This window comes from Catharus ustulatus, chromosome 5, assembly GCF_009819885.2.
Source record: "Catharus ustulatus isolate bCatUst1 chromosome 5, bCatUst1.pri.v2, whole genome shotgun sequence".
Taxonomy (NCBI): domain Eukaryota; kingdom Metazoa; phylum Chordata; class Aves; order Passeriformes; family Turdidae; genus Catharus; species Catharus ustulatus.
This window is the reverse complement of record NC_046225.1, coordinates 9,338,801-9,364,978: the sequence shown is the minus strand read 5'-3', so window position 1 is coordinate 9,364,978 and position 26,178 is coordinate 9,338,801. Positions and strand designations below refer to the sequence as shown.

General features: G+C 40.5%; 1 protein-coding gene across 1 annotated transcript in view; it reads left to right on the top strand.

Moving 5' to 3' along the window:
• The window catches only part of SLC7A11 (solute carrier family 7 member 11), a 57,645-nt gene that overhangs the window by 20,001 nt on the left and 11,466 nt on the right, over positions 1–26,178 (top strand). Inside the window, exons 6-9 of the mRNA XM_033061140.1 lie at positions 33–77; positions 23,532–23,655; positions 24,774–24,877; positions 25,356–25,452. Coding sequence (XP_032917031.1) covers positions 33–77; positions 23,532–23,655; positions 24,774–24,877; positions 25,356–25,452 — 370 coding nt within the window. The remainder of the gene's footprint in view (positions 1–32; positions 78–23,531; positions 23,656–24,773; positions 24,878–25,355; positions 25,453–26,178) is intronic.

Sequence of the window (26,178 nt, the reverse complement as noted above, 5' to 3'; positions counted from 1 at the left end):
ATCTTGTAATAAATTTTATACCTATTTTCTAGGTTTTACCTCAATTTTGTTACCGAAGAAGTGGAAAACCCTGAAAAGTATGTACTTCATGTTTTGCTTCACTTTTGAAAGATGGTTGTGAAATTTAAAATGCTATAAAAGTAGTGATCCTCAGAAGTTCTGTATGCTGGTCAAGCTGCTTGCCTTCCAGCAGATCTGGTGTTCTATTTGAATTGCAACTGCCTGAAGATTTGCTATTTTTGGTCTGTGGTGACCTTATTATGTATTCTGCTTTTATCTGCACAGAAAGCAGAAAATTAAGTAGATCTCTAGGGCTCCAGTTCTCCCCCTCAGGATACAAGTAACTACCAGTGGCTCCTTTCAGTGGAAGTTACTGATATCCTGTCAGGGAAATCTTGCCCAAGAAACCTACCTGCTGCAATATTTGTCAGTTTTGCTGTGTTTAAATATTAATCAAATACTGAGTTGTACTTGTTTTAGACGTCTCAGAAATGCAGGATCTTGAATACACATCACACAGCATCCAATCTGATTAAACCAAACTGGGAATGTGGGTTGGAGCCTGTTTCCAACCAGAGATGAATATTCTCACATCACCTACCTGTAAAACATGAAAATAAAAGTTATCCTGGTAGGGAGAGTTTGGTAGATTTGTTTTGGTAAGTGGGGACAGTAATAAAAAGCTGCTAATATTTTATAAAAGTTAGAGAAAATATGCCTTTTCAGATCAATTTGTTTTCTTTGAGGAAAAGAAACCATTTACTTGATAAAGAAATTGATGGCTAAATATAATTTTCTTAGGTTTTAAAAATAAGACAGCTGGCTGAGTGCCAAATTACTTATGGCTTTAAAAGGACCCCCAGCATTGTACACTCATATGAGTTCATAATATGAATCTGAGACATAGAGGGAAAGAAAACCCCAAACCATTGACTGGGAACATGCAGAAAGCTTTTGCTGGTTTCTTCAGAGTCCGAACCAAACCTGGTGCTGTTTCAGAGGCCTGAAAATCATTGTAAGGAAATGGATGATAAAACAAGAGGCTGGTAGAATGGCAGATTTGCATTGTTTCAGTGACTTTGAGATGTGTTGTGTGTTAGTGGGCTCTTTGATGTGATCAGGATATGTAATGAGAATTGTGTGACAGGAATTTGGGACCAGGCAGAAAACACTGCATTAATATTTATGAGAGTAATCATTATGACAGATACCTATGCACAAAAGGGTTTTTCACTGGTAATCTTCAGTTCTGATACAACACCATTTTAGGAGCTGTGGTTTAGTAAAACATGACTCTGGATGTATTTAAAATGTGCAGATGTGGCACTTGGGGACATGGTTTAGTGATGGACTGGGCAGGGCTGGGTTAATGGTTGGACTCAATGGTCTTAGGGGTCTTTTCAAACCTGGAGGTTTCTGTGCTTCTAAGTCATTTGTGTCAGTGGAGAGCAGCTGGCTAAAGATTCCCAGGCCTGGGACACACATGAACTCAATCTGGATGATCTAGGGTTTAACTACCAAGGGTCTGTGCTCTTCATAAATCATGAGAGGCAGACATTAAAACCAAAAGACAACCTAAATTTTTTTATTTTTGAAAAATTGTTACATGAGACAGACTGATTTTAAATGTGAAACTAAATATAGGAGTGAAGGAATTCTGGTCCAGAACATCTACTACTTCAGGAAATTCTGGCGTTAGGAGTCAGAGTCTTGGTGGTGTGATTAAATTCAGCTAGAGCAATATAATTTATAAATTATCATGTGGTCACCATCAATACTGTGTGATCTTTTTAAACATGCAGATGTCTACACACTTTGTGACTTTTCATACAATTCTGTGTCTGCAGTTCTTTTAACTGGAATTCTTGGTAATTTTCATTATAGCTATTTTGATATATGTTGAGTATTTTTGTGATTTGGGTCAGAGGAGTGCCTATTTTTGAACACTTTGCTCTCTGCTGCATAGGACAGAAAAGCACCCCCTGATATATCTCAGCTAAGAGAAGTGTTGTTGGTTCAATTCTGATGGGTTTTTTCCATTGCAGCTAGGATGTGAGGGAAGAACACTGTCTTTTCCCATCTTGGGAGAGTTTTTCTGTTCTCCAGGTTATCCTTGGAGAGCTGCTGAAGTTAATTTGTACTGCCACTGAGGATGTAGTGCTGGAGGGCAAACCACATAACCTGACTGGTTTAGTGTATTCCAGGATGGCACTGGAAAAAAAACAGGTCAATATTACATGTGCAATGTTATCACAAGGCTCTTAAAGCTTCCCTTCACCACTCTTCCTCTTGAGGCTGCACTTTGAGAGGATGGGTAGATGCCCAGTTTTTACAATCTCCATGCAAAGGTATAGTATAGAATAGAAGAGAGTGGGATTTCAAAAATTGCTAAGTGAGTGGCAGGTGATGGTGGGACAAATGGATTGTTACTGTCCGTGCTGGCAGAGACCTCTGCACCACCTGTAAATGGGGATTCTGAGCTGAAATAAGCAATTAAATGAAACATTTGGAACAGATCTTTTATCTGATTGCCACCTGTGATTGGCTCTGTTGGAAAGATGTCCTGAACCAAGGCCTGCTTCACCCTTGTTCCCAAAGCCACAGGGCAAGGGAATAGTGTGGATTCATCTCAGTGGCTTGGAGCTACAACTTTAAGGTCCCTCCCAACTCAAACTATTCTGTGATTCTACTGTATTGTACTTCCATGTAGGTGTGATGTAGCTGATTTTAAAAAAGGAAGAGGAAAGTGCAGGCTTGAACCACTTAGAGCTTGTAACAGCTCCAGGGGTGCAATTTGTAATGTTTGTCAGTGGTTGGGATGGATGCAAATTACTTACAGTAAAAGATGTGAGCACAGGCAGGTCTTCTGCCCTGCACCTGCCAAAGTAAATATTTGCCTGAGAATCAGTCACAGTTGTGCATTTCCAGGTGTGAGACAGCTTTGGAAGCTCCATCCCCATGAGAACCAGCAGGCTGCAAACCCCCAGAGGATGTTCCAAAGGGATGTGCCAGGTTTACAGCAGAGGGATGGGCAGGAGTGCTCCAGCAGAGAGTGGGGATGGGGCTTTGAGCAGCCTACTGGAAGGTGTCCTACATATGGAAACAAGATTGGAACAAGATGATCTTTAAGGTCCCTTCCAACCCAAAACATTCTGTGGAGGTGAGCCCTAAAATATGTCCTGAGATGCATAGGGAGGCAGAAGCATTGTTTCCCAGACAGGGATTGCATTTCTTTCTGTGCTGTATGGCACCAGGAAAACCTTTTGGAGCATGGCATGTGTCATTGGGAATGCAGGACAGAGGCAGGGAAAGGAGGATGTTTGTGCCTTTGCCCAGCCCTCTTTGTGCTCCAAGCAGCTGTTTGTAGAGGCAGGAGGGGCTTTGGAGGATGTGGGAATCTGTGGGAATCTGTGGAGGTGCAGCTGCCTGGCCAGGTGCAATAAATTCCACTCTGAGGTCTGTAAGTAGGAGAAATGCTCTGGGTCTTGGTCACTGGGGTGCTGAGGCAATATGAAACCCTCGAGAGGGAGAGCAGGAACAGAGCAGTGGGAATGAGCAAAGCAGGGAGCAAGCACCCTGTACATTACAGAAGGGAGAACAGAAAGACTTGAAAAGAAACCTCCCAAAGTGAATGTCATTACTTTTTGAACAGAGTTTTGGAAGCAGTTTTGAATTCTCTCTTTGGAAATGCCACTGTTCCCTCTTTTGTGTAAGGACATTATTATAACCCCAATTATCATAAGATGTAAAAGTAGCTGTTTCTGTCTCTCACTAAACCCCCTTTTGATGTCTCATTTTTAAGCCTGAACCCATTTCTTTATTCCTCTTTGTTCAAGTGCTTCTCTCATGCAGCTATTAGTAGTTCATGAAGAGACACAAAGTTAATGTTTATTTCAGAAGGAGCTGTGGTTGCAGTGTTAATGTACAATTTTTTAAAATAGCCTGAAATAATTTTATTATCAAGAATATGTGGAACAACATTAAAGTGCGACAACAAATTTCTTTTCCTTTTTTTTTTGAAAATTATGCATTGCGTGTACGGGCTGGGTCAATAGCAATTGTTTCAAATAAAATACCTAAAAAATCCTTGAAGCAGAACTTCACCAAAACAAACTAGTGCAGCCAAATCACATGCAGTTTGACCTTTTTGATTTTCTTACACTACAAGGATCAGCCTCAAACTGAGGTCTTATTGTATTGCATTGTTAAATAACAGGTTAATGAAGGAACAGCCAGGTCTCTGAGAGGTCACCTGAAAAGTGACAGGAGCCATGTTGTCTGGAGCAGGAAATTTAGAGGACTAGAAATCATGCATGTTGAACTTCCAGACTCATTTCTTGTACACAGTCTTTGATCTCATCTGTATTCTCGAGCACCCACCGTGTAGTCTCAAGAAACTGGCTGAGTCTTTTCAGTCAAGACCCTAAAAGCAGCTCATGCCTGAAGAGCACTTCCCTCTTCCCTCCCAGGCTGAGCAGAGTCTAGAATCAGTGTGGAATCAGTGCTATAGTTCATCAAGAATTTTGGCAGCCACCAGATGAGAAGATAACACAGGAGTGTTTTCGCATCATAGCAACATCTTCAGAGCCTTGTCAAAGTCAGAGGCAGGTTGTGTAAAAAAGAGAATCCCACTTTAAAAAAACTCTGCTCCATCCTCACTGTGAGGAGATGATTGGCCTGAATGATTCGAGTTGTGAAGATTAGCCTTGTGTTGGAAGAGAGAGAAAATATCATTTCACTTTAAGGGGAAGAAAACTTAGACTCAAATTCCTTGCTGACTTCAAGGCAGTCTGTCATCAAGTGGGCAGCTTGAGAGAGATGTTAATTTACAGCCCTTGTTTTACTAAATAATTTTATTTCTTTGGCACTGTAGGTTTTTGTTGGTGTTATTGAACTTAGGCAAAAATGACAGGATTTCAAAAAATGTGGATTCTGAAAACATTTTACAGAATAGGTTACGTTGCAGTTAAGTACAGCTACTATTTGGCATAATAATTTTTTTCTCTCTCATTTTTTTCCCCATTTCTTCTCCCACTTCCTTATTGAACCATTTCATTTGCAAATATTTCATTTCTATTTGTAAAATAACTGTGGTCCAGCCCAGGCAATCTATCATTGTTTAAAAAGTTACACAGTGCGAAGAACATATTATTGAGATGTATAGTGTTTATAAGCGTGGTCTCAGATTGATAAATCATGTCTTGTACTGTTGAAAAAACCACAAAATGAATTACTTTGCTATGACCTTGGGGTCTCAGATCAGTCAGTTTGTCTATTAGATTTTTCCAGTGTTCTTCTCACTTCATTTATTCCTTCTTTTCCAAAGCACCAAGAAACAGTAGCTGTGTAGCAAGTCACCAGAGCCTGATGTCATCAGACATTTTGTGAAATCAGGATATCAAAATGTTTGATATAATCTATTTTTATACTGTTTTTAAATAATGTGAATGTCATGTCTAGTTAATGTGTGCCACCCATTCATTCTAATTTTAGAGTCAGCTTTGCATCTGTGAGGATTGAGTGAGAGAAATAAAGTATTAGGGGTGTTTTCTTCAGTTTATCTGAGTGTTACAGAGATGCAGATGGATGGGAGGGGAATGGTGGCTAAAATGCTGCAACTCTTCCAGCTCCCTTCTTATTTGTAGCCATCTGATTTTTTGGTGCTTCACATTAAAATGCAGCCCCCTACCAAAGTCAGTCAGAAACTTGAATTGCACTCGTTGTTGCTCATTGTCAATCTAGTTACTGATGAGGGATTAGATTCCCAGTAATCAAAAGAGTAAAAAAATATTTTCAGTATTAATTGAGAGGATGTGAGTCTTTGATATTTCTGCTTCTCTGCTTCTTACATATTTTTTTTGTTGTTTTGTAATTTAATGACAAGATTTATTCTGAAGAGGAGTATTAATGCCACTACTCTTAGACACTAGAAAGGTTTATCTGCCTGGAGTTTGAAATCTTTCTTGTGCCATTATACTCTACTTATTCCTAAAAGATAGATTTGCCTCCAATTCATTTTCTTCATGTCAGGCTACAGTGCCAAATATTCAGAAGTTATAGGATTACATTGTGATATTTCACCTGAAGATAATCAAAAGAGACAAATGCTAATTTTTCCAGTATTTTGTAAAACCCATTTGCTCATGTGAATTCATCAGATCACCTTAAAGGGAAAACCAGGTCAGTTAAGCGAGCATTTGACTTTTTTCTTCTATATATTATTTGTTTCTTGGTATTTTTTTTGCACTTGAATACTTATTCTTCATCATAGAATAAGGATGTTCTAATTAGCCTCCCCTCAGCTATTTTTATGTGTCTTTAATAGAAGTTTTATGCTTTCCAATTTTGACTGTATCTAACAGCACTACAGTCTGCTTTAATTCTTTCAGTTATCTGGGAGTTATCTCAGATGAGGTGTCCAAACCTGGTGAATTCAACAACAATTTCTACAGTTTATTTGTGCCCTCTGTAAGTGATAACACTGTGTTTTCAGATCTATAAAATCCTTTAATGGGGAGCTGAATCTGCCAAATAAAGAAAACAAATTAATTTACTAGATAAATGTGCTTTCACGAAACCAAGCATGAGTTTTGCTATTTATAAAATGTATGTAAAACATTTAATTAAAAATGTAATTCAGCAGTATTTGTGTGTGTTTGAGAGGGACAAATAGACAATTACTAGCTCTCAGGGGAGTTGACTCACCAGCATGAGGCTGTTCTTAATAAAATGATCTTTCCTTTACTTTGGCTTTCTTGCTAACCTAATTAGCTCCTTACTATTTACATGACTCAAATCTTCAGCTCATTAACTATTGTTTCTTTTATAAATTACTAATAATTCATTTCTGAAACTAAGTTTTTCAGTCTTGGATGCATGTTTTAATGAATTAAAATTTCTGAAATCTCATTGTAGCAAATAACTTTTTTCCCTTCATAAATTTATTCTTTTAGTTGAAGAATGCCACTCTTGCTGGAAGTTGGAAATTCTCTTATGAGTGGGACCTGAATATTCTGATTGTTTTGCCTTTATTTATATTCTTCTTTCACTCCTAGTTTGGGAGATTTTAGACCAGGCTTCTCAGGACCTCGTCCAACCTGGCCTTGAACTTTTCCTGAGTTCTGGCTCCAACTTTTCCTCTCTTCACTCTTGAGCTAGTTTGAGAGCAAACCAGTGGGAGATCCCAAGTCAGAGTTACAATTTAATGGGCAAATTAGGATAAAGGCAGTAATGCAGAAACATTGAGAGAGTCAGAATACAACCTGACACCCTGTTGGCCAGGGTAGTGGTAGCAGTGATTAAATGGTGGCTGCAGTTCTCCTGGAGGGACAGATGTGCTTCTCTTGAAGCTGTGATTTTGCAGAAGGGTCTGGTCTTCCTCTGGAGGTCCAGTGGTGGTTATGGACCTCTTGTCTTCTGGGGTTTCAGTGGATAAGGCTGCTTGTGGTGCTCCAAATCTCAGATTATATCCAGGCAGGAATGTTTGGTTCCTCCCTCTTCAGGGAACATCTCACAATGGGATGATGTAATTTTATCAGTCATGCAGTGGGACTCAAAGGCCTATTAGCAGAAAATATCCCCCTGCAGGCAGGATGGCTCATGGAAGAGATAAAGAACACAACACCACCTGGTTTTAACAACTGGTGATAGAATACATACTTTTGGTTACATCTTACATTGTAATCTAAACTCTCCATCCCACCCCCTGGAGATGTGCCATAAATGCCCTAACCTTGACAATCTGTTGGTTCTGCTGATAAAAAAATGTGATTGAGTCACATGTGATACAGGCAGATGATTCAAGGGTTGCAACTTGCTTGTGAGTCCCAGTTGGGCTCTGTCTGGGATAGGATTTGTTGGGGATCACTGAATCCACAAAATATTTCCAACCAGAGGAAGGAATGGAGCTGTGATTTTAACTGTGTTAGCAGCTTGAGTTAAAAATGGGGAAAGAATGGAATTGGAAATGGTGACCCAAACTGAAATCCAAATAATTGGTTTCCTTGTCTTTTCCATTAACTTCAATTACATTGGGCTGGATTTTTGGATTTGATAATGTGGACTGTTCTGTAGTCTTGCAGGGAAGACATTTCTTTGGCCCAGTAATTTCTGAGAGTTTCAGCATAGTAGCTCCCATCTAGAATATAATTAACTGAAGATGCAGGTTTGGTCCTTCTATTCTTATTTTCCCTGTTCTTGGCCATTGAACACAAATTGCTCCTGCCCCACAGGTGCATTGGGTCCTACCTAACAGCAGGGCTGTGTCACAAGGGAGAGGGAATAGAGAGCCCAGCTGGAAAGCACAGTGTGCTGTGCAGTCTGGGTCTGCAGGGACCCAGATGTGTGCAGAAAACACTGCAAATCCCCTGCCTTGTGTTTGACAGAGGCACTTTGTGTCTGAGCAGTGCTCTGAATTCACTAGAGCAATAGAGGCAGGCAGCAGAGGGTCTGGGAAGATGGCTCAGTGCCTGAATTCACCTGTCCTCTGGGTGATCACAGGCAGCAAAGGCTTCAGTAAGCAGCAGGGACAGCAAAAGGGCTGCAGATTTCATTGGGCACTGTTCCTCTTCCTTTCCTCTGAGACAGGCAGAGGCACTGTGTGTGCCTGCTGCTCTCCAGAGGCTGCAGGTTTTCCTTATGCATTTAGCCAGGGACTGACCTAATGGATGCTGTGACAGTCTACAGAGTTCAGGAATTATACATTACACACATTCAAGACATATTATCAGATATTTTTATTTACTTCTCATTTTCCCGTGTGCAGTTGCTTGCTTGTTTTCCCTCTATCCCATTATTTTTTTTTGGTGCTGAGTCCTATGGTGAAATTCTACACCATGAGAGAGATGACCCTGGGGTGCTGAATCTTTGTCATTGCTTTCTAAACCCCAATTTAGCATTTGAATTGGTTCAGCTGTCTTCAAGTCTTTCTATTTCCTACTTCCACTTAATTATCTTTCTGTTTTATGTAAAAAAAATAATAAAAAAAGAAAACTGATGTTCTGTTTAGAAATTAACTGCAGTGAAGAGCTTCCTGTGGCAGGGTTTAAACTGATATGCCAGTCAATATGAGTAAATTAGAAAAGAGACTGATGTAATCTATTGTGTCTGTACAGATTTCAAAGATGTACCTTGATCATTAATTAAGACAATAAGGATGTCTTATAAAACTGCAGTTGAGAAGACTAATAATTGACTATCAAATGGAGCAAGGCAAGGTCACTTGTATAATTGCCTGTTCTAACATTTATATTCCTTGCATAAAATCCTCCTACTCACATAAAAGTTGAGCTGAAGGCCATGGAAATATTCAGGACTAGGCAATGCAGTTTTCATATTTAAACTTTGAGGGCACACTAAAGGAACAGAGTAGTTGTCTTTTTCTATTTGTTTGATATCTTTTGTAGACTGAATTATTATTCCATACAGAGTTGGCTTATAGCACACAGCTGGCATGGGTGTTGGAGAAGAGTGAGTGGGAAAATGGCAGAATAAAAATCAGTTTTATAGATGTAAGGTTAGATACAGCATTGCTGTGCTGGGCTTTATCTGTGGATGTGTGTGTTGAAATTAATAGTGCTACCTCTGCTCTTTTTCCCCCTAATTGTCTGATGTAGAATCTGAATCTAACTTCTTTTATGTCTTAAAAATATCATAAGGATACCGCCAAGACATCAGTCAGAAATCAGGAAGGTAGTCAGCTACCTGGAAAAATCATATCTATTCAGCAAACATAGGTGGAGGATGGAAAGAAAAAGATGAATTGCAGGGGCAGAGTGTAATACCATACTGCTATATACCAGGACATGGTATATAGCATATATATATATATGTATATATATATATATTTAGATATATTTAGTAGTGGTTCTGTTCTGTGTGTGCTGTTGGGAGGGAGGTGGTAAAGCAGGGTGGGAGTGCTGCCTGAGGGATTGCCCCCCTCTAAGGCAGCATCTACATTAAGGCAACACTTCAGAAGCCATTGCTTTGATATGTTTCTTTCTGTTTAAGTAGACTCTATGGCTTGAGATAAAAGAACCAGCTTGAAATGAAAACGACTGGATAAATTCCTTCACAGTTCTGGAGAAAACTGAAACTTTTTGAAGATCGTTTGTTAGATCTGTTTGATAGTTCTGAAAATGCATCTTTGGGGCAGGATCCTACTCAGGAGAGGTGGGAGGGAGAGGTTCCTGTGAACTCACTGGATGAATGGACATGCAGAAGCCTGGGCTGCTGTGATGCATGTCCTTATTTCTGTTTTTTTTCCAGAGACAGTGGGGAAGGGGGTCTGGATTAATCTCTTCTGAGGGGATGAGGATTGAGCAAACTGGTCAAGGGGAAGGTGTCCCTGTCCATGGCAAAGAGCTGGAACTGGGTGGTCTTTAAGGTCCCTTCCAACCAAGACTATTATATCATTCAACCTTTTGCTTTTCACAAGTGGCTGTGTTCATTAATTCATTGGTGACAGTGAAGGAGCCACAGTCGGGCACGGGTGAGGTTTTGCTTGCAGTGTACACAAGCAGGGGCAAGAACCCTCAAACAGGTTTTCCTCTGCCAAGCCTGTGGCACCTCTTTTGAGGAAGCAAAGTCCAGGGAGCTCAGCTGGAACTTCCCTTTGGCTCTGGAATGCCGCAGGTGTGTCCTGGGCGCCCAGACCGCGGCTGGTGCTGCAGAGGGTCCTGCAGCCACTCTGTTCCATGGGGATTTGGTGTCTCCAAGGTGTCAGGATGTGCCAAACCCACCTGCTGGCTATTCAGTGTGTGGTGCCCCTGCCCAGCAGATTGCTCCTTTCCAGCCCTCGTGGCTCGTTTTTGTTTGCCAACATGATAACCTGCTGAGTGTAAGGTCTGTTTTCTTTCCTGTTGGTGTTATACTTTTTTTGTTTTAAAAGTAATTTCTGTTTGTTTATGTGAATCATGGTTACTGTGAGTCAGCTCTCCTAAGGAAGTAAAACAAATGTTTGTCCACAGTCTCTCTGGGTAGCTGGAAATACTGTAATCTGCTTTACCAGCAGGGTAATGCAATGTAACACAAAACATTGTAACCTTCGAAGTTTCCATTGCCCTGGATTTTCCTTAATTTTCACCAGCTGAAACACATGCAAAACTGTTCTAACATCTATTTCTGTTTCTCTGAGGGACATAGCAATACCTGTACAGAAGGATGAACCTGAGCTGCTCAGCAAAATATTCACGGTGGGAGTAAAAATCCCTTGCAAGACTGATGTTTACTGGAGAGATGATGGGTTTCTCAGGGCTGAGCAGCTCTTTCTTGGCCACACTGAAGGTTCCATTAGAATTTTCATTCTCTTTTGGTGGTTCAAAAGCAGGAGGCCTGACTGAAATTACTGGGAAGGAGATGGGCAACAGTGTAATGGGGTAGATAGAAAAATGAATGAATTCACTAGGGTGACAAGTCCAGCTGAGGTGGCTCAGAACAGTCACTGCAGCAGCACCTCACATTTCTTGTCTTGGGTCTGTTTTATAGAAATTAGTTATAGTGTGGGTGCTGCTCTGCACTGTAGGCAAACCTCTCCCAGATTTTGTCCTCTTCCCATTTTAAAACTGGAACCTGGCTTTGTCTGATGTTTGAGCTGTTATTTCTGTGTTTACCAATGGTATTAGCTCTGGTGGAGGTGACTCAGAGCACTCATCCTAATGTTTTGGTCTGAGATTTAAATCCGTGCTTCAAATAGCACTGAAACCTCACTGCAAACCCCAGTCAAAACCATGAAGTTCCTTAGGAAATTGTAGATCAGCCTTTTCTCATGAGCACTGTCAGTGTTAGGTATAGAAAAAGAGGTCTCACAGCCACTTGTGCTGGGATTTGTGAAAGCAAGGCCAGCGACATCAATTCATGGTGCAGTGTTGTGATCTGTATGTGTGCATCTTCTCCTGGAGCCAGAAGGGGATGACCCTTTTCTGCCACTTTGCATTTCCTTTTCTCTTTAAAGCTGAGCCTCAGAAATGAGGAAGAGGAGAGAGCTAAGGCAGTGTTAGGTAAGCACGTTCAGCAGCATCTTGGTTGCCATTAACAGTGCATCTTTTATTGGAGCACCATTAGGCTGATGCTGGCTGGCACCATCTGACAGAGGTGGTGAGATGACTGTCAGAGAAAATAAGGCAGCATTTCTTACTGGGATAAGATACAAAATCAGAGAATAAAATAAAAGACAAACAAGGCAATGGGCAGCACAAACTGCAAGTACAACATGCTGTTTATTGCAACCATGCAGATCAGACTGGAGCTTTATAATGCACAAAGAGTCATTAACAAGTGCCATGCCACCAGGAGTAGTTATCCTTTAGAACAGCATGGTCAAAATTCCAATAGCAATGGTATTACCACACACAAGAGAAGGAATGTGTTCCACTTAGTTCAGCCAGCACAATAACTAACTCTGGCACAGTCTTTTTGTATGAGATATTAAATGGGGTTTTCTTGTCTGATTGTTCATCTTTAATAGCTAGTGAGATTGCTGGCTTGTATTTTAGATATGTAATAGTCATATCAAAATGAGACCATTTGGCTTTGCACATTTTTCCTGCAGATGAGTACATCCTTTCTTGTGTTACAGCAGAATTTCCATCAGAGGAGCGCTGATCTTAGCTAGTGAATGCTGATTCTTATTCCCCTGCACACCCCTTCACTGCATGGTGGCTGCTTTATGGGAGTGCTTATGGGTGTGCAGATGTTCTGGGAGCAGGTTCTGGTCACTTATATGGTGATATTTGGCTGTGAATGTCTTGGAATTTTAAACACATAGTGGCACTGATGTTTTATTTATGGAGCGACTATTGTTAACTAAGTGACCATTAGGGTTTTTAGTCATTTAAATTACAGTACAGTCTATATCTATGAAATGTGAGCCAAGAGGATTTATATAAGATTATTAACACTCCAAGGGTGCTGTGAAGTGCATAATCTTCATTTCACAAGTTGCAGTGCTGTGGTTTATGATGTCAATCCTCATTCACTTGTAACTCTTGCTGTTGAACAAGTGCTGTTATTTACATCTTCACCTTGTCATTATGTTTTGTTTATTGTGAAAAAGTGGACTATATAATAACATTATTTAGTTTTTTGAAGTATGATGGAATGGAAAATCCCTTATAAGAATGGTTTTGATATCATAATTTGAAAGGATCTAACAGCAATTTAGAGACCTCCTCCACAGGTCATGAGAATGGATAATGAATAGGAGCACTCTGATCTGACAAGAGGTTTGACTTCTGTGTGGGGATATTTTAAAGAAAAGAAAATTTACATTCATCCAACACTGTAAAGGAATGACAGACACTTCTAGTTTGTCATATCTGTTTATTACAGGAAGAAAAACAGTTGCTAAGCAAAACCAGATAAAAGTAAAGATTTATCCACAAGGAACTTAGAAGACCATGAAATTCCTTTTCCTTGGGCAAAACTCCCATTAGTGAATAAGCTGCTTGTGAGTCTAAGGAAGAAATATTTCAATGGATGTGAAAAAAGCAGAAATGCTTTAGGATTCTTGCTTGGTGGGTGTGAGAGCCATGAGGGGAGGCTTTTTCTTAGTGGCAGGCTATCCCAGGCATGAATAGATCCAAGCTGTAGGCCACCTCAGCTTGGTGTTAAGTGTTGGCAGAGTCACAATGCTGTACTGGAATCACCCTGGAGAGCAGTGAATTACATATTTTCTCTGCTTTTAAGAATATAATTTTGCCCACAGAGGCCCAAATGCTGCCATTTGCTTTGTGCTTATTTTGGTAACTGAGAAACTGTCTTGCAAGCACTATTGCTAAAGTAACACACAAATTTGTGCTGTTGATGCCACGGGTCAGGATAAGAGATAGTGTGGTAAATTCTGCATAAATCCTCATTAGCACTTTCATTTTAAGACTTTAGCGTGGAAGAGCAGGGTATTTTTGACAGAGGGTACACTGAACAATGTGCAATGGCAAAGATGAGTCAGCCTTAAAATCCTGAGGCTCATTGATTATACTGTCCAAGATAATTGAAATAGGCTAATAAGTCTGGCTATTTCATGTCACTGCCAACTGCAGGGAACTTGATTTGCAGCAGATTCTCAGGATTAACTCTCTAAGGTTATGTTTAAGGCTATGTTTAAGATCTCTCTGTTTAAACACAGAAAAAGGAGACCTGAGCCTTACTGGTAATTTTGAAAATTGTGCATATTTTGCTTTATGATATCACTTCATCAAAAAAGAGAAGGATAAGCTTTTCTCCAATGCCTGTAGTTTGTAGCCTGTTAGATTGTAGTTTCAGCATTATGAAGGTTTAGTGAGAGAGGATTTCAGCTTACTATTTCCTTACTCAAAGCACAGAAGGTAATAAAATAGAAAAAGTTTGTATTCCCATCTGAACTCCATTCAAGTGCTTCCAGTAACTGTTTGCTGCAAAGGCATATTTGAGCTCACATTTGGAGTGTTCTGGATTCCTGTTCTCTGTCAGAACTCCTACAGAGCTATTCCAGTGTGCTATATGGGCTGTCCCACATCTGTAGGTGGTCTGCTGGGCTGTCCTTAGCAAGACCATAATTTCCCTGCTTTCTGCAGAGAAAACAATTTATCTGCCAGACAGCACCTTCATGGCAGTGCAGTATTTTTAAGACATCTCCTTATAATTTCATTTACACCTTTTTGTATCTTTAAAAGTGCTAATGCTTTAAGGCACCTGCAGCGACCATTTTTCTTGCTTTGAATTCAGAAGAAGAAGAAGAGCCTGTCTTGGTAAATGATATTTCTGTTTCCATGGTGCTCCTTATTACAAATAACTGCTCTTTTCATCACCAAATGGTGCAATTTTCATTCATGCTGAAATATCAATGGTAGCATACAGCAGCAAATTGTTCCTTTATGATCCTTGGCATTGTGGAAACTCTCCTGCTCAAAATTAAATGTCAAGGAATTTAGCAAGTATGAAAAATCTGGCTCCTTTTATGCACATACACACAGAGTCAGATTCTCTTCCCTCTGTGCACCTAAGCATTTACCTTCCTTTATTACTGTAAGCAGTCATTAATATGCTAGCAGTGATGCTTCCCAAAAAAGTCCAGATTTTAGAGGGGTTGAGGGGGTAGCATTCCTTCTTGTGCCTTCCCCTGGAATTGAGTGAGGTGTTTTGTATTCAGGCTACTTCTTGCCAGGCTGTGAGCTTGAGTAGCTCATTTTGGGAATGATAGCATTGCTCCATTGCATTGCTCAGAGTGTTGCTCTGTCATTTGCCCTGGCCCAAATTACAAACACATATCATTGGTGTAGGCAGTAGAATTACAGACAGATCAGGGCAGGGCTCTGCTTCCACCCCAGCCCTGCTCCCTGCAAACACTGAGGTACTGTGACAGCAGCACAGTTTTTAGTGGGATTCCTTTCACAGCCCTGTAATCCCTGTCCCTGGCCATGATATTGTTATGCAGTAGATGGTGGCTTAGGTTACTCAGCTACGTGGCCTGATCAGCACATTTCCCAGATCAGGTTCCCTTGTTTATAATTCTAAATATCCCTCACTCCCCCCCTGCCAGTGGTCCATCTTTCCTGAGAAAAGTGATCCTGTCTGGGGAAAGTAGATGCTGTTCATAAATCAGGTGCACAGAGAAGAAATAATTTCAAATTCCTAGGAGAGCCTACTGCAATAAATTAAACTATTTTTAATGCACAATTACTTTGCTTCCTGCCTTTTACATTTATTTAAGTCTGCAATGAGGTATGTGTTGGTATGGAGCAGTTAAGAGGAAGTTAGACCCACTCTCACATGCTAAATAAAGCAGCTTGGAGGAAGTGATTTGGATTGTGTCTCTGCCCCTTTCCTCTTCATTTCCATACTGGAGCTGGGTGCAGGCAGCAGTTTTGTTTTTCCAGCCCTGTGTCAGGTTTGTTGTTATGGCTTTTTGCCTCCCAGCAAGCACTGTGATTTACTAGTGCTTCTCACCATGATCTACACTACTGGCAGTACTGGGAGCACTTCCAACAAATAGACCTCAGAAAAAAATAAAATGCTGGAGCTTTTTGAGAGAGCAGAGGAGCTCCTTGTTGGGAGAGGGCTGGACAATAAAGGTAAAATCTGAGGTTTTGTCTCTCTGGTGGAAAAGGTCACAAATTTCCTTGAGGACATTAAGGTTTCCCACAAATGAAATAAAAGGAGGTGATGTTAAGTGATGATGTAAGATAGAAACATAGAAGTCATCCATCAAACTCAGGAGTGATGATAAATTTGTATTTGAATCCTCAAATTTGAATTCTGCTTTTCAAAAGGCAAGCTTTTGTGAGAGTGGCAGACCACCCTTTAACTACAGGTCAAACCTAAACCCCTCACTTTTATTGCAACACACTAGATAAATAACCATTGTCTTCTGGGCGTCTTTACTACCATTTCAGGTTCTGAAATGCAAAATGCAGATCCTTTGCTAGAGATCCTGCATTTTCCAGGCACCTGGCTAAGCCTCTCAGACTCTAAGAATAAGCACACTTCAGTTCCTAGGGCAGGTTGAGTTCTCTGCAGGTATGACTACAGCAATAGGAAAGAAAAACAAGCTCCTTGGGACTTTCAGGTTCTCATCAGGGATGTAACTTGGGGTCAAGTTACAGTGCAAAATAAAAGCCACATTTGGTTATGCACATGTCTTTGGAAACAGTTGTAAACTTTGTACTATGAGTTTGCAGCTGAGGTAACATGAAGATGTTGAACACTGGCACTTGGTGTACTTGTGGAAATAGAGTTGACTGAGAAATCACTGGGAGTGATAAATATTTTATGTTTCAAGTCTGTGTTCCATTTCTTCTCTAGAGATTTTAAAAATTAGCCCCCATAGTAGCTCTGTGTGCTGCCTCTTGTGCTCAGTTTCTGGCTCCTAACAGTGCTCACATGCCTGCAATACAAGAAATGGCTAAGCAGAGGCAGAGAGACTAATATTTAGTGCTGTAATCTCAAAAGTGCTTTGTGTATTTAGCTGTCATCTGTGCTACCTGCTGTGTTGGCACAGTTTTGTTTGGGAATGCCAGTAGTGCTATCCACTCCATGCAAAATGATTCAGGATCCTGCTTGAGTAATCCATTCTACTCTTCCAAGAAAGATGTTTCACAAAAGGTGTTGACAGGGTGGGGCTTGGGCCATGACATAAATGAGCACTCTGGTCAGATCTGGCTTGGCAATCTGAGTTTGTACACAAGGACATCAGAGCCAGCTTTAAATCTCTACTAAAATAAAGCAAATCCCCTTGTGAGCATAACAACTATTCTCAGTTTCTCAAGGGCTGTGGACAGATTTGCTGCTTGAGGCTTGAGCTGGGAGGGTTTGCCTGAAAGATGTTTTAGAGCAAAGAGTGTTATTCTGTGCAATTAAATACCTCAGTCTTAAAACAAGGCAGTATTTATGCTAATTAGTTTTTGAGGAAAACTTGTTGGAAAAAGTACTGAAAACATCTGAGGAGTTAATACAATTTCCTGCCTTTTGCAGGGCACTGAAAACACACCATCACCCTTTAAAGTCAGCTGGTCATGGAAGACCCTATTTACAAATTGTGAGCAATTATAATCTGAACCAGTGAAGTCAAACACCCAGAAGAAAATAAGCAATTAGCACACCAGAAGCTCTTTTCTTCTCTTGCTAGGTGGTGGAAGGCAAGAAGGCTTTTAAATGCAGACTGTAGCCTGATTCTTCACTCTTTTATCCCAGTGTAATGCTGTTGTGTCTCTGAATAAGAGAGATGGAATCAAGGCATGGAAATGAATAAGGGGAGCCCTTTAAAACTCACTCCAGCAGTAGCATCCATGGAGATTGTGGTGGTGTAAATGAAAGTGCAGCTTAATAACTGGGCTTTCCTTTCTTTCATTCCTCCTCTCAAAATCAAAAAAAGACCACAGGAGGACAAAGGGCAGTTATGTAATTGAATATTGTCTAAGCTGCAAGCCCACAGACTGCAAGTTCCTCTGATCTGGAACACAAGGATGGAACATATTGGGAGGCAGTGATGATTTGTTGATGGGAATCTTCACTTCAATAAACAAAATAATAATAGCTTGTCACTGAAGTCAGCAGTTTGCTGAGACACTGGTTGGCATGTAGGAATATGTGGATTTGAGAGGTGCTGTGATGATTCCCATCCCTTTTGTCTCTCTATGCCTGGCTTTGATTCAGTCCTGGGAGGTGACCTCCTCTGAAGTTTTACATCTCTTTTCTCCTAGCAGATGGATGAGATTGCAGTTTTTTCACCTGTTGACATGGTGAGGACTGTTTGATCCCTCCAGTGTAATGTGCTGTCTTACAGGCTGCTTTTTACATGAAAAACGTGTCAGGGATAAGTGAGTTTATATCAAAATGTACTGCTTGCTGTCCAGGGTTTGGGATTGCCAAAGCTCATGGAATGACTGCCTGGGAATGGTCAGAGAATAGTTTGGACTCTGGAACACAGCACTTAATAAAGCAAGCCTGTGTGTATTCTAGCCTGAAGTCCTGGGAATATTCAATTTCTCTTTCTGTATTTTTTTAAATTTTTACTTTTTAATTTTTTATTTTTTTTTCCCCCAGTGTCAGGTTATTTGGATAAATTTACTCTTTCTCTGGCAAGCTTTGGTGCTATGGGCAGTGCAGTGGATGATTAGATTTTTTTTTAAGAGTGCCAAAATCTGGAAAGGGTTCTTTTGGAAAATTGCTTAGCAGACTGCAAATGGTGAATAAATTATTGCACAAGGGAATTTGTGAAACTCCTCTGGTGTTAAATTTACAACTAAGGAAATATAGAATATACAGCATCATGCTCATGAAAAGTAAGCAAATCCTTGCCCACAAATCATGTGAGGGAATTAGGATTTCTCTCTTTTACTATTTTCATTCTAAATTTGTATGTAAAATTATCTTCTACAATTTCCTTACTACAGTAAATATATAATTTCATGTAACTTTATCAGTAATTAAGTTATTTATTTCAACCTTTTTATTTATGTTTCCTGGCTGGGTCCCACTAGTGCAGCTTTATCCAGACAGTTTTATCCAAGTGCAGCTTTATCCAGAGTGTGATGAGCATTTGTAACTCCTGGATTTGATATGGATGCAAGGAAAAGGTTTCGCAATGACCTCTAAGTGACAAAGAATGTGGCAACAAGGTGCTTCACCATTGTGAACTCAGCTGGCTTGTAGGGCTGTCTTTGACTGTGTGGTTGTCATTTCATGGAAAGAACAGCCCCCAGTGGACACAGCTCTTAGTGCTCACTGTTTGCTGTTCTAAAAGTTGCCATTAACTTGGGATATGTGCTGTACATTTCTAGGAATGTTCCTCAGCTGATTTATTGACATGGTTTTTCCCATCCTCAGGTTCTTGCTCTGGCTTTTTCTTTTTCCTTTTATCTTTTTATTCTCTTTTCCCCTTCTCTTGCTTGCTCTGCTTTCAGTTTTTTTCCTTGCAAAAATATTTGTAGGAGTAGAGATGCACTAGAGCTGACTATCAGAAGATCTGTGATTCTGCACCACTGAAGGTTAAATGCAAAACCCAGTGGTTATCCTGAGCAACTGAAGCATATGCTCCAGCTCCAGTGCCTTTTACAGGCTCTAGAGGAAGGAATTTTGCTTCCAAGCAATATACAGCATTGCTTGGCAACCATTTCAGCCCTGTGTAGCACAGGATGGGCTAGCTGTGCTCCCAATGCTGAATTTGTCTGTGATGGTAGGCTCCTTGGTCACTCTTCTGGGAATCACAAGGTAAATGCACTCTTTGTTCAAGGGTGAATCTTCATTACACTTGCTCTGTATATAGAACAGAAGTGGAAGATTTAGCTTTGAATAGCATCTAGGGATGGGTAAGTCTTATAAGGTATGGAGATTCAATTCAATTTTAGTCAACATTCAGCTCCATTGAAGCTGTCCTAATTGTCTCTCACACACTTTTTAAGAGGCTTTTTAATTATAGGGTCAATATTTTCCTGATTCACATTTCCTCAGATTCCTTTTGATACTGATTCTCTTCAAAGTTTTGGGAGAAGATATGAGTATTGCAAAAAGACTTTCCTGGCAGTAGTTTCCCCTTTTAACCAAGGAACAACCTGCTTGAATATCCTTTTGACACTAATGCTCCAGACATTTCCAAATAATTGTATAGATTTGGAGCTAATATCAAGGATGGGACCCTGAGCAACCTGGTTTAATGACATATGTCCCTGCCCACAGCAGGGGAGCTGTATTTAGATGATTTTTAAGATCTGTTCCACCCCAAGCAGAAGGATTATTCTGTGATTCTAGGATGATTCTGTGATTCCAGGATGATTCTGTGAATCAGCACCTCAAGGTCTGCTCAGGCAAACAGCTGGTTTGAAAAGAGTTGTTCTTTGTTTTGAGATCTTTTGAAATAAGAGCACTGCCCTATAATAACCAGTAGCCACTTGAAGTCCTGGGCTTGCTTTAAGTAGATGAGATATTGCAGCCTCCTGTATCTGAGCACTCACAGTGCCATGGTTTTTATGCCATTGACCATTCTGAGGTCTTTATCCATAGGATGAGATCTGTGTTTGGCTTCTAAGATTTTTTTCCAAAGAAAAGTGCTACTGATATGGTCAAGTTTCCCATCAGAAGTTTTAGCTTTAATGAATCAAAATCCTTAAAGAAATAAAAGTGGGAAAATATTTTTTCTTGAATTTTCTCTTTCTAGTCCAAGAGTCTCAGCTAGCTGTGAGGCAGCTGTGAATTTGTTTTACATCACAAACGTGGCTTAATCAGCAGTGTGGACACCCTGTGTTGTGTGTGATTCATAGAATGCAGAAGTGAAAAGGTGAAAACTGCATCAATGGAGGCAATTTAATGGAGAATAGAACCTAGGAATGATTTTTCTTTTTTAAAGACAAGTTTTGGAAGTCTGGAGAATATCTAAAATATTCCAAGAAAATTGGTACAGTGATCCTCCAGGGAAAGGAAGTGTTTTTTATTGCTAATGACATTTCAGCTTTAATTCTGGCATGGAGATTGTAGCTCATAGCAGAATCTGACAATGGGATCCTGTTGCAAATTGGGACCTGTCTCTTAAATTGGATGGCTAGAGAAGACACATTTAAAGCTCTCAGTGGTTTTGCATATGGTTCCTACCTGTCTGCCTGTGTTTTCAGGTGATTTGGGGGCCAGGTGAGAATCTGAGTGGAGGTGCCAGTGAGAAATGAACCACACTGTATTGCTCATCCCTGAAATCTTGAAACTGGCCTTTTATTTCTGCCTGAATCTGTCACTGGGTAATAAGCAGCACTTGGAAGGGTTGTGCAGGCACACGGCAGCCCTCTGAAAGCTCACTCCTGCCAGGAGACAAAAGGCAGTGCTGCCTGAGCACTTGTTTCCTTCAGGAACAGGGACCTGGGAGCTCAGAAGTCACAGCATCCCTCGTGCTGCTCCAGGCACTGGGTTATGATTTGCAGGCTTTTTAATGAATAGTGCTTCCTGACTAATAGTGCTTCCTGTCTGCTTCTGGGGTTTTATTCTTCTGAGTGTTTTTTTATTGGCATTACTATCCAAGGGTGTTAGCACTCATCAGCACAACAAAGCAGGACTCAGTGCTAAGATAATTGTCACCTTTGGAAGCATGATTCTTCACACCACACCCTCCCACCCCCCTCCAAGTTTTGAATTTTGTTTAATCAGAAATTAAACTAGGATTTAAATTAGATGTGAATATAAGGTGTTCAGTAAGAGTTAGAACAAACAAAGATAATCTGTAAGTTTAGCAATATGCTTTCAGTCATTTAAATGGTATTTGTGAAAAAAGTCCAAATTTGCTCTATTTGGTTAAAAACACTTTTTTAAAGGTTGGAGTCAGGGCTGATTTTTCCAAAAGCTTGGTGGTTGAAGCATTCATCTGCGATGCAGAAATTATAGATAAAATACCTGCTCTGAGAGGCTTTAAATCCATGTATTCCTACCTTAAATCAGATGCTAAGAGGATTGAATTCAATTTACACGCAGGTCAGGAAAGAAGCTTAACCCAACTGATTGCAATATATCTGACAACTGACTTACAAACCCCATTTTGGCATATATTATCACCACACAGAGCTGCAGTATTTCTTGGGTCCATAACTGCAGGTTTTCCAGCAATACAGCACCTGCATTCTGGGCTCTTTGCTCTAGTCCTTGCTGTCATCTTCTCCATCAACATCCTGCAAGTTGACTGGCTTCCCTTTTTCCAGTTTTTTTCACCTGAGATGTGTGCATGGGGTAGCTGTGGCTTAATGCGGTATCATGATGTCTGCCCAGATTTGGTGTTTCATTACTGGCATGATCCCCTTACCTGTGTGTCTGGGTTAATGGGAGCACTTGACACCGTGGTATCTGAGGTGGGCAAGATGTGCAACAATGATACTGCCCTGCTTTACTTATTTATAAATACATTTATTTATCCAGTCTCAGGTCAGAGCTTGTTTTCAGCTCTATACAGCCATACTGATGTGAAGGATCTGTTAGAGAAATAAGGACTGGTAGGGAAGAAGATCCTTAAATTCTTGCCTGGCTGTGTTTCTTTGAGAAAAATATCAGAAAAGAATGGATCTTTGTGTTGGTTTTCAACATGCCTTTTAGTTGAGGTGATTACAGTAGTCCTTTAGAAATGTGCTTGTGATCTCTTTGGGAATACCAGAATTCCTAGTCCTGCCTTTCCTTTCTTCCACCTGCTGGGGGGACCTTCTTTAAATATGGTAACCTCTCCAAAAGCAACCTTAATGTAGACATCTGGAGGGAACCAGCCATGAAAGAGGAGCTCTCAGCTCTCCTCAGAGAGACCATAGGTACCATCACTCTCAGCCTTGGAGCTAAAGGATTCATTTCAGATCTGAGTTTTCTCTTGGTGTGATGTAGATATCAATAAGGTATCTGGGTTTTTCTCCTGACTCAAACATTTGTTTGCAGTGTGGCTTTGGACAAATTCACTGTGCCTCAGTTCCTCTTTTTAAAAACAGAAATAATTCTGCTTTTCTGACTAGAAAGACATGCTACATAAAAGTTTGGCATTATTATATATTTGTTTGTTATTGTTCTGTCTTTTAGCTAGGATGGCAGGGGGATTTGCTTTTAAGTACCATTTGTGCTCTGCTAAATTTACAAATTTGTGCTGTTTCAATTCCTGTGTCATATTTTGTTCTCATGTTCCTCTGAATAGTGAGAGAGATCACTGGGATGTGGTAAGGTGTGTAAAGGAGGAAATACACCCTGGAGGAAAGGGCAGAATTTTGCATGCTGGATATTTTGGTATCCAGGGGAAGATGTCAAACACCTCTGGGTGTTTGGGTTCAGCTTGCAAGTCAGAATGAGTAGGGAACTTAAATGGGAAGTGTGGGACCAATGGGAAGCATGGGGACATCAAGCCCTCAAAAGGTTTCTCACCTCTTCATTATAAACCAATTTCCTCCATCCACAGGGTTTTGTTTATTCCTTTTTTGACTGGTAGTTTCTAATGATGGTTTTTTGGGATCACCAAATGTGCACTCACCATCATTAGTGGGTTCTTCTCATGTTATTTGTTTCATGTTCAGGGCTGAGCAACCAGATTGCAAAATAATGAGCTGCCTTGTGTATTTCAGAAACATACCCCTGGCAATATGCATTTCAATGATTATCGTCACAGTTGGCTATGTGTTAACAAACGTGGCTTATTTCACTACAATCAGTGCTGGGGAATTGCTGCTTTCAAAAGCTGTAGCAGTGGTAAGTTACAGAAGAAAAATACAAAGATCTTCCTGCTGCAGTTATGTTTGTTGATATTATTCTTATTTTCAGGGGGGGAAAAGATTGAGTGGACACATCCAGTCAGGTTTTAGTATGGCAGCACTTATTAGCATCCCTGTGAAATTTGATTTTTGACTGACAAGTGGGATTGCACTTCAGACCATCAGTAGCATTTATAGTGTAACACTGGACTGTATTTATTTGCCTCTTATAACAAATAGGACTTAAATTTCATAGCCAAGTACATGCTTGAAAAATTCAGAGCTAAACTGTAAGTTCAGCTCCTGGGAAGCAGGAATTACAGATATTTATGGAAGAGAGAGCTCTGAACTATCTTGTGTGGCAGAATACAGTAACTTTGTCTCTGCACAAAGGAAGGGAGGTGTTGTGAATGCTGGAGCTCATTTGGGAAGGAGTTGCAAGGCAACCTGGCTAGGAAATACTGCTTTGATTGTTCTCGCTGAATCGTGGTGATGACATTGATTTTTATATTTATGGTATCTGAGTCACAATGAGGAAATAAAAAATCCCATTTCTTTTCCAGTTGTGATACTGCCTGTGGCTATTTCAGTTGATGTGAGTTTTGAAAAATGACCAAATTCTGTAGCTAATGGGAGGTCTAGAAAGAAAACATTTTATAAACATGACAAAAATTATGCATGTTGCCTGTGGTGCCCCAACTCCAATTAAGGCTCTTCTGCTAACCTGAAACCCTAAAGCCTGAATGGATGGACTATACCACTGGGTAGTACCAGCTGAGTGCAACGAAGGCTGTAGGAAAAAGATCAGACTTTGATCCCTTCAGATTACTTCTTTGGAGCCATAATGGTCTAAATTGACACGAGTCAGGGCCTGACTCCACCTCCTCATCATTTCTTCGACTGGAGATCTTCCACATGCCCTCAGGGGTGAGGGCAGGACAGCTTAGCTGTAGCAGCTGTGCACTCACAAAGAGACAACAGAAATACAGCACAATTTTCAGTGAGGGATGCAGAGAAGGGGTGTAACTAACACCACGATAATTCATTAATAGAGGACAATTATTATTTTCCCGTTTCATGAAAAGCCATTGTGTGTTTCTGTCTCTTTTCCAACAGACCTTTGCTGAACGACTAATGGGAGACTTTTCTTTGGCTGTACCTGTGTTTGTTGCTCTCTCCTGCTTTGGATCTATGAATGGAGGCATTTTTGCGGTGTCCAGGTGAGCACTGCTGATGTTCCTGGGGCTTAGGGCTTGGGGGACACACTGAAAATATGGGAGCAAGTGGGGAGGGAGGGTAGGGTTCATTCCTTCAGCAGGATGTGATAAATGACGACACTGTTTACCAGGTGTAGGATTTTGCTCACTCTGTTTAGGGTACTATTTTTAAAATCCTTTGTATGGTTTGGAAATGAATCTCTCTGAGGCTAGCCCTTAATCAGTGGCTGCTTTTTTTTTTATGTAAAGGGGGAAAATTGAGAAGAAATTATTAACTCTTTCCAAACACCAACCAAAGGACACCTTCAGAGATGGTTTTGATTTCTGTGTGTGGTTTTTGCCTACCTGTGCTTTCATTTAGAGCACCTCAAACAAACTAAGAAGTGCTGCTCTACTCTGCTGTATGACTTTCATGAGCCACTCTGTGCCTACTCACAGTAATGAGCACATTTAAAGTCTGTCCACATTTCTTTCCCACCAGGATGTTCTTCGTTGCATCCCGTGAGGGTCACCTTCCAGAAATTCTCTCCATGATTCATGTCCGCAAGCACACTCCTCTGCCAGCTGTCATTGTTTTGGTAAATCACACAAACAAATGTTCCTGCACTAGAATTCATATTACAGCCTTGCTCTGGAGGATTCAAACAGAATTTGGGCACTGCTTGAGTCTCATTTATTAATGTGAACATGGGCTTTGGGCAGGGTGGAGGACAGGAGAAAGAGGAATGAGATTTGGGAGTTGTTCTTGTTCCGTCATCTCCTCCTTGCTTTCTTGCCTGTCCCTGCAATCTAATTCATATCTTATTGCTCTGAATTTCTAAGAACCTGCTAGTGATGAGCTAGTTCCCTTTCAGAGAAACAAATTCCAGTTAAACAAACAAAAAAGAGATTCAGTTAACTGAAAGTTGAACTAAACACCAGCATCTGGGAGTACCCTAAAGGCTCATTACTTCACTACTTTCACTACCTTGTAGTGAAAAATGCAAACAGTTTTGCAACTAAGATAATGGATGGAGAACTCTTGGCTGTCCAGCATAGTGGTGATTAAAAAATGAGAGAATATGTGCCTGGGAAATAGGCTGTGAATTTTCTAAGGAAATCCACTGGTGCTTTAGGGGAAATCCTATTACTGACTTCTAAAATAAACAGCAAAGGTAAATGTTGGCCATGTATTGGCTTTGCAGACTTATTTGTATGGTAAAATGTTAGGACTAAATGTCAAAATGCCAACTTCAAAGTTCAGGTTTCATAGTGCCAGGAAGACTTTCACTTAACTTGCAGTCTTCCTAATCATGGGTGTTCAG